Source organism: Silurus aristotelis (assembly GCF_946808225.1).
Source record: "Silurus aristotelis genome assembly, chromosome: 14".
Taxonomy (NCBI): Eukaryota; Metazoa; Chordata; class Actinopteri; order Siluriformes; family Siluridae; genus Silurus; species Silurus aristotelis.
Genome location: NC_139587.1, coordinates 28,090,444 through 28,097,943, shown reverse-complemented (window position 1 = coordinate 28,097,943; position 7,500 = coordinate 28,090,444). Strand labels below are relative to the sequence as shown.

The 7,500-nt window shown below is 37.5% G+C and overlaps 2 protein-coding genes and 1 long non-coding RNA gene across 3 annotated transcripts in view; 2 read left to right on the top strand and 1 right to left on the bottom strand.

Moving 5' to 3' along the window:
- Positions 1 to 479, top strand: part of LOC310737100 — a 29,673-nt gene extending 29,194 nt beyond the window's left edge. Inside the window, exon 4 of the long non-coding RNA XR_014536754.1 lies at positions 1 to 479. This exon is cut by the window's left edge and continues 29 nt beyond it. This is a non-coding gene — a long non-coding RNA (uncharacterized lncRNA).
- Positions 480 to 996: 517 nt separating this feature from the next.
- On the top strand, positions 997 to 6,149 carry map1lc3b (microtubule-associated protein 1 light chain 3 beta). The gene is made up of 4 exons (XM_083561271.1): positions 997 to 1,238; positions 2,594 to 2,649; positions 3,351 to 3,457; positions 4,281 to 6,149. The coding sequence occupies exons 1-4, from the start codon at positions 1,199 to 1,201 to the stop codon at positions 4,444 to 4,446; spliced, it is 369 nt and encodes a 122-aa protein (XP_083417397.1). The 5' UTR covers positions 997 to 1,198; the 3' UTR covers positions 4,447 to 6,149.
- The window catches only part of zcchc14 (zinc finger, CCHC domain containing 14), a 26,993-nt gene continuing 24,553 nt past the window's right edge, over positions 5,061 to 7,500 (bottom strand). Inside the window, exon 13 of the mRNA XM_083561186.1 lies at positions 5,061 to 7,500. This exon is cut by the window's right edge and continues 2,041 nt beyond it. The gene's annotated coding sequence lies outside the window, so the exon portion shown is untranslated.

The following is a 7,500-nucleotide window of genomic DNA, read 5'->3' as shown; positions in this document are numbered from 1 at the left end:
TCATGAAGATTTGCTTTCCATGGGTTGGAAGATCTCCTGCTGTAAAACTCCAACTCGAGTGAACATGAATGAATGTGAACACTGACTGCACCCCAGGAACCTCCTCACCTTCTCACCTTCTCCACTACCTGACTTTACTAACACCATTGTGTCTGAATGAATCTTCACAAAATCTAGTGGAACATCTTCCCAGGAGAGTGGAGCTCATTCTAACCGCACATGAAGAATAAATGTGGAATGTGATTTTTTTTTTTTAAAGCACATAACAATCTTATGGTCACGTGCCTACAAACTTTATACCCACAGAGTGTGTGAATGTTTTAATTGTTTTGTCCTTAAAGTTTTATGTCCTTAATATTGATTTATTACTTTACTTCCTTTCTTTCTAAAAGACTGTAAAGTGTGATGGAATAAATTCCTTTTCATGACCATGAAATCTCAACCACAAATGTGTGTCTGTATTTAAGAGGACAATTTATTTGATAGGTTATAATGGGAAATGTGTCGTTATATTATAAAAAACAATGTCAAATAAAACCAGAGTGACTACTTGTGTTTAACTTATAAAAAATATCGATTTTTATTATACAGTTAAAATAACTACTCTTGCATTTAAAGTATATATATATATATATATATATATATATATATATATATATATATATATATATATGTTTTTATAAAATGCTAGATTTATTAATAGGCTTAAAAAAATATGAATAATACAAATTATGATTACTATTAGATTATATATGTATTCATTATATATGAGATATTCTAATATACAATATTGCACTTATTACTAACTAAAAAATTTTTAAATAAACAACCTTGTATATAACTCGAAAAAAAACTAAACTCGATATAGTTTGTTTTCATTTATTTTAAATGTTGATGTTTTTTTTCGGCAGTTTTAAAAAAAAGAATGACCAAAAATTAATAAAAAAAAACAAAAACAAAAAAACATTAAGTAGAAATCTTGTGGTCAGGTGACTCATGGCTCCGCCCTCAGTGACGTCACTGGTCAGCTGACCGCTTTGTTTTGCAGCAGGTCAGGAACACAACACAACACGACGGAGAGGAGGAGGAGAAGAAGACAGAAGAGCAGATAGAAGACAGAGGGTACAGAGTGTTTATTACAGACTGAGAGAACAGTACAGGGTGTTGTGTGGTGAACAAAAGGAACCCAGAGAAGAACATGCCTTCAGAAAAGTCTTTTAAACAGAGGAGGACGTTCGGTAAGCGGGATTCTGACTGATAAACACTCCGACACGTTTGGCACGCTGAACGCAACACGGCGCCCGTTTACTTTCGATTTCCTTTTTATTCTCTGATAATTTGTGATCGAACACCGCGATATCGCGATCTCAAACTAATATTCAGTCTCTACAAAGCTTCATCAAACATTTACAGCTCGAACTTTACAGAAACAGAGTCTAACAGCTCCAAAAACTGGGTCATGTTTCTAACGCAGGATTCGATCCCGAGTTTATTTGGATTTATTTATAACAATAAATCACCTCATATATTATATAATATACTAATAATCTTTCAATATAAACACTGAAATGTCGCAGAAAACAAGCTCATCTCCGGACCACAAAGGCAGCACTGCAGAATTGGGGGATGGGGCGTTCAAAGAACAACACAAAGTCCCGAAAAGACTGAAAATAAACACTCATTTCTGCTTGTCATGTTTTCCAATAAAAATTCTCAGACATCCGCGAGATTCGTCTGTCTTTTCTGAGACTTTTCATCTGTGGGCGAACAATAAAACGCTCTCGGGCCTCGTTTATTGACCCCTGTGGCCTATTGTGCTAGCTACGAAGGCTACGTCTCAAACGGCTTCCTAGCGCACTACATAGGCTGCCTCGAAAGACGCCATTTTGGTAAAGCTGTGGGAAAGGGCGTACGGTTGCGGGTGACGTCACAGCTGTGTGTTTTAGTGCGGAAGTGCGCGGTTTGGAACACAGCCACTGCCGTGACAAGAACAAGGCGCTCTGCGGTCAAGTGCGCCGACTTGGGGTTTTTTTTTCCTTCCTATGAATTATTTATTTATTAATTATTATTTTAACTATTAAAATCTAATTGAGATTCTCACACATAAAAGTGTTTATAGATTATACATAATAAAAAAAAGAACAAGCGATGAATATATAATGCAATTTATTAGCATATTCAAAACATCCGTTTTTTTTTATATTCGGTTATTAATTGATTTTTAATTGGAAATTTTTAAAATGAATATAGAAACCAAAATTTTTTGTTTACAGACATTTTTCAATACAATAAGCAGCATATTTTCAAGGGGGGAAAAAATCGTATGACCTCATTTACATACTAAATTACTTATTTATATTTTCTGTTGTTTATTTTAGATTTTATTTAAATTTTTCTGAATAAATGAATCTCAGCTACTTTACTGGTGTAAAACTATCTGCTTGTGCTAAACGTATGAACCGGCGTGTGATGATCTCCGCTTGCACTGGAGACTCCTTCCCTGAATATTAGACGTGTGTCCTTACGAACCTTCTGACCAATCAGAATTGAGATTCCCGTGTCGTTAACGCTCGTGTTTGTGGTGTTTCTGCAGAACAGCGTGTGGACGACGTGAGGCAGATCCGCGAGCAGCATCCTAACAAAATCCCGGTACGTGTCTCTTTTTCTTCTTTTTCAGAGAAATCTTAACCTGGTCTGATTTTTTTCTACATGTGAATCTTTGAGGAAGATGTTATGTATTCGGGATCTCCTTATGGTTCTCCAGCTGAGAGCATCGTCACTTTAATCTTCTCTATCAGAACCAGCGAGTGTGTGAGGAGTCGTGTGTGTGTGGTAAGGAAACTGTATAATCATTATCCGGCGGAGGAACCGGATCAGGTGACCATCAGCTTCCCATCTGCTGCATGACCACAAAAACCCCCACCTCCATCTATCGTCCGTCTGCAAGTCTGATGTTTCCTTTCCGTGATGTTTGACTTGTTGCCACGGCAATACACAAGTTTTCTGTTTCCTCTCTCTGGAAGCAAACTCGTTAATCCCGTCCTGTTCTGGGCAGATGTTCCACTGGATTTCATGGAGATTGGTTTATCCACATATGTGTCAGTAAAGTCAGGTAGTGATGAAGGTGAAGGTGAGGAGGTTCCTGGGGTGCAGTCAGTATTCACCTTCATGCTCAATAGGGTTGGAGCTCGATAGCAGATCTTTCACATCTTCCAATCCATGGAAAGCAGATCTTCATGGAGCCGGCTTTGTGCACAGGGGTATTGTCAGGCAGGAACAGGATTTTGGTTCGAGTGAAGGGAAAATTTCATGCTACAGCATCCAGAAACGTCCTCTTCTTCCTGTTTCAGGTCATCATCGAGAGGTACAAGGGTGAGAAGCAGCTTCCCATTCTGGACAAGACAAAGTTTTTGGTTCCTGATCACGTGAACATGAGCGAACTCATCAAGATCATCCGGTAAAATCAAATCATCAGAATTATTACACACCATCTCATTTTTATTATTTTTTTTGCTGTGAGTTTATTTAAAAACGCTTTTATTCGTTGATTTCTTCATTTTCACGTTCCTGACCCACTTCCCGGCTCTGTACGAATCACATTCTTAGCCGAGCGATGTTTATAAATCTGAGTTTTGAGATCAGCACAAGTTCTGCCTGGTGTCTGATCTCAGAGTGCAGGATGAAGAGTCGGGTACCGCTGCAGAACCAGAACTGACCAGCAGGTGTCAGAGTTTAGATCGATTAGAGCTCCAAAGAAGAAAAACAGGCATCTATCTTTCTGTCTATAGTTGTCTTTTTATTCTTTCTGTTCTTTTAGTCTGTATGTCTATTTGTTTGTTTATCTGTCTGTCTATCTTTGTCTTTATGCTGTCTGTCTGTTTTTTCATCTGTCTACTGGTCTATTTATCTCTGCCTGCTGACCTGTTGGTTTTCTCTTCGTCTGTCTTTTGTTCGTTTTTCCGTCTGTCTGCTTGTAACTCAAAGTCTTTCCCTCTCTCTCTCTCTCTCTCTCTCCCTCTCTCTCTCTCCTGTTTTTCACATGTAAAAATAAACGTAAATAAGCGAGTGTAATTTTTACAGCGTGAACTCGGAGGTAAATTTTGCGAGCGATTTCATTGCCACGGTGTCAGACGTTACTTTCAGCATTAAATAATTACAGAAAATAAAATCCAACACGAGGCCGTGTTGTGGGACGTGTTTTGTTTCACAGGCAGAAGGAGATTCGAAATGAAACTCGGACTTGTTTTTCACAGCGTGTCATTCCTGTGTTTGTCCACCAGGAGGCGCCTACAGCTTAACTCCAACCAGGCTTTCTTCCTGCTGGTGAACGGCCACAGCATGGTCTCCGTCTCGGCCGCCATTTCCGAGGTGTACGAGCGCGAGAGGGACGAGGACGGCTTCCTCTACATGGTCTACGCCTCTCAGGAGACTTTCGGATTGCAATAAACTTCCTTATCATGGGTTTTCGGACACTGATACGATCCCTCGCTCCCGTCCTCTTTTTCCTCACTTCTTCATGCAGACACCAGGTATACGGCGGTGCAGGACCGAGACACACGTATTTCCTTGTCTGTTTGATTTCGGATTATTTGTTTTTATCCCAGATCTTTTTCTTATAAGTGTAAAGGGATCGTTTTTGTTTTGCTTTGTATTTTTTTTTAACACACTTTAGCTAGCGATTAGCCTCGAAAACGACGGCTAGGCCACAAACGTGTGTTTTTCCCCATTGTCTTCTGTCATAGACAGCGTGTGTGTCCATGTCTGATGTAGTTGCTTTTCTTTTATTGTTCAAATTTGATCGTATATAGAAATCGTCGCACGCTTATAGAAACGTACAACAAGATGGCCGAGGTCGAAATCCATCTACAGCCATCCGTCTTTTTACATTTTTCCCTCTTCACAAATCCAAATATCTCTTTCTAGCACATTATGTATAATCGCAATATTTTACGCGAGATCAGCGCGTAGCTAGCGAGACGTGGCGGTTATGGACGAGCGATTCCACAGCGCGACAGTCGTACGTCTCGTATCCTACTTACGTTATTATAAAACGCAGAACGATTATTTTTTATTTTTATTTTTTTTGACTAAACAATTTGCAGTCGAAGTTTCGTAGCGTAACCAAACACAAATCCGTAACGAGTCCTCGGATGTCGCGTTACGCGCCGTTTTTTGTCTTTGCGAACGTGGCACAGTCACGCACCGTCCTCAAAAAGTTACAAGTTTTTTTTTTATTGTAGCGCTGAAATGGGCGGAGCAAAGTGGGCGGTGCTGATCGCTAGGGGTGGAGCCTGTGGGGGAAAATCGTAGCTATAAATTTTAGTTCGTACAGACCTGAAAACTGTTTTATAAACAGTTTGAAATGTCGGTATAGAGTTAGTGGTCGGGTGTTCAAGCGTAAATGGTACGATAAAATTTTATCGTAATACCGATACTTAATTCTTTGAGAATCGTGAACATCGTTACCATTTTATCTTCACTTTTCGTTGTAAATGTAACTCTCATATAATTGAGTCGAATCCCTAATTTTTTTTATTAAATCGATTAACAATACTCGAATTTAGCATTGAGACGAACTCCGACGTGATCCGCGCTGTAAAATCTCTCTCGGAAATAAGACGTGTGAAATATTGCGATAAAAAAAATAATAAATTGACCGGTAGCCAAAAGTCAGCTTTTTTTTTGTTTCTCCTTCACGCCATCTCTTTATTTTCCTCGGTGGCTCAGATGAAAAATAATAATACAGAAATAAAAATGCCAAGCTATAATACCGCGTATGATTGTAGTTCAGAGTGTTTTGTATTTGAAAAACAAACAATCGCAAATCGTTTAACGAAGAAAAAAGTAAAAAGAAAGAAATCTGCGGTTGGTGTTTGGAATCCGGCCGACGTCGTGGCTTTTCTTCCGTCGCACGCTTCTTTTAGAGTTTTATTAGAGCTTTATTTACGCTGTGTGTGTGTGTGTGTGTACTTGTGTGCTGTGTATACATCACCATACGACAAAGAACTCTGTAGATGGCTTTTATCCTGAGCGTTTAGCCTGAAGTTTTTATTTAAAAAAATGTTTTCCTTGTAAAAAGAATGTTCATACGCGACACTTCTGTGTACGGAACTGAGTAAACAAATAAATAAATATTTCTTTGAAAGATCTTTAAGGTGTGATGAAGTCCAGATAGAGAGATTTTTGTTAAATGAATGTAAAAAGCTTTTTTTTTTTTTTTTTTAAGTTAGCACACTAGCGTTTGGTTTATACGGATTTTTTTATTTTTTATTTAGCAATAAACACACACTGAATTAAATCTGAAAACAAGTTTAATTGTGAAAATGTCAGAATTTGGTATTTGGTATAGAAAATAACTCTGAATACAAACATTCTTCTGAATTAGCAAAAACATTTAAATAGAAAATTGTTTTAAAAAGTCAGTCGTAAAGAACCGCGATCATGCCGACGTGCAGAAAATTTGCTGACTAAACAAAAACGAAACAAGGATTTGAGCTGAAATGGTATTTCCTATTCCAAAAACCAGGAAGTTCATTTAGCAGGAATAAAAAAAAAAACGAATTTCATCCAAATTTCAGATTTTTAAGCTCAATTATCAAATGTTTTTGGAGAAAGAAGTTCCTTTAATTCGCTGCTGAATATCTGAGAAAACTTTATCGGAACCTGAGCTCCATTAGCGGAGCAACCTTTTCTAAATGATCTCTGGAACTGAAGCACTTTGAGAACCGCAGTATCTCAGGAAATAAAGTGAAGGTTTTATTGGCTAAAGAAAACTAGCCTAAAATATTGCTAGATTCGTTACTACATTAGCCAAAGGGAACTGATCAGTTACTTTACTGAATTACGTATAGAAATTGTTGCAGGTTTTTTTTCTTTACATCAGAAGAAATTGTCATGAAAATCCTTGAGAAATGATTTACAGAAATTCTCCAATTTCTCTCACTATACTGGCGATAGAAAGGGAGCGAATTTACCGCTAAATTAGCGATCGCATTTAGCAGTATATTAGCTGTGGAAATCTAGCAATTTTACAATTTTTTGCAAAAGAAAACGAGGAAGAATTCCTTGCAAATTATTTAACAAGATGTAACAAAATCAGCCGATATTTATTATTTAGTTAATTTACAAATGGAAATCTTTCAAATCTCTGCATTTTTCAGAAGGAATTGTCATGAAACATGTCCTGAAGCTTGAGAAATTAGCTATGAAATATATACAAACATGGCTCGCAATAAAAACAACTGGCAAATTTCATTTATAGCCACCAAATTAGCGGAATTTGAACAAAATGTAGCTACATCAGCTAACAAAAGCTTGTTGAAACCGTTAAATCAGAAGAGGGATTTGCTCACAAAAAATTTGCTAAATTAATAACGAAATTAGAGCTCACTTTACTACAATATAAAAAGATAAAATAAAGCAAAGATTTGAGTTAAATAAGCTAGAAAAATGTAGAAGAATTCATGCTAACTTAGCAACTTGCTAAATCACTGAAGCAGC

Excerpts from the sequence above, each read along its gene's own strand:
- map1lc3b (XM_083561271.1), top strand. The coding sequence starts at position 1,199 with ATGCCTTCAGAAAAGTCTTTTAAACAGAGGAGGACGTTCG. Across the intron at positions 2,650-3,350 it reads AGCATCCTAACAAAATCCCG|GTCATCATCGAGAGGTACAA; the intron begins GTACGTGTCTCT and ends TTCCTGTTTCAG. Across the intron at positions 3,458-4,280 it reads GAACTCATCAAGATCATCCG|GAGGCGCCTACAGCTTAACT; the intron begins GTAAAATCAAAT and ends TTTGTCCACCAG.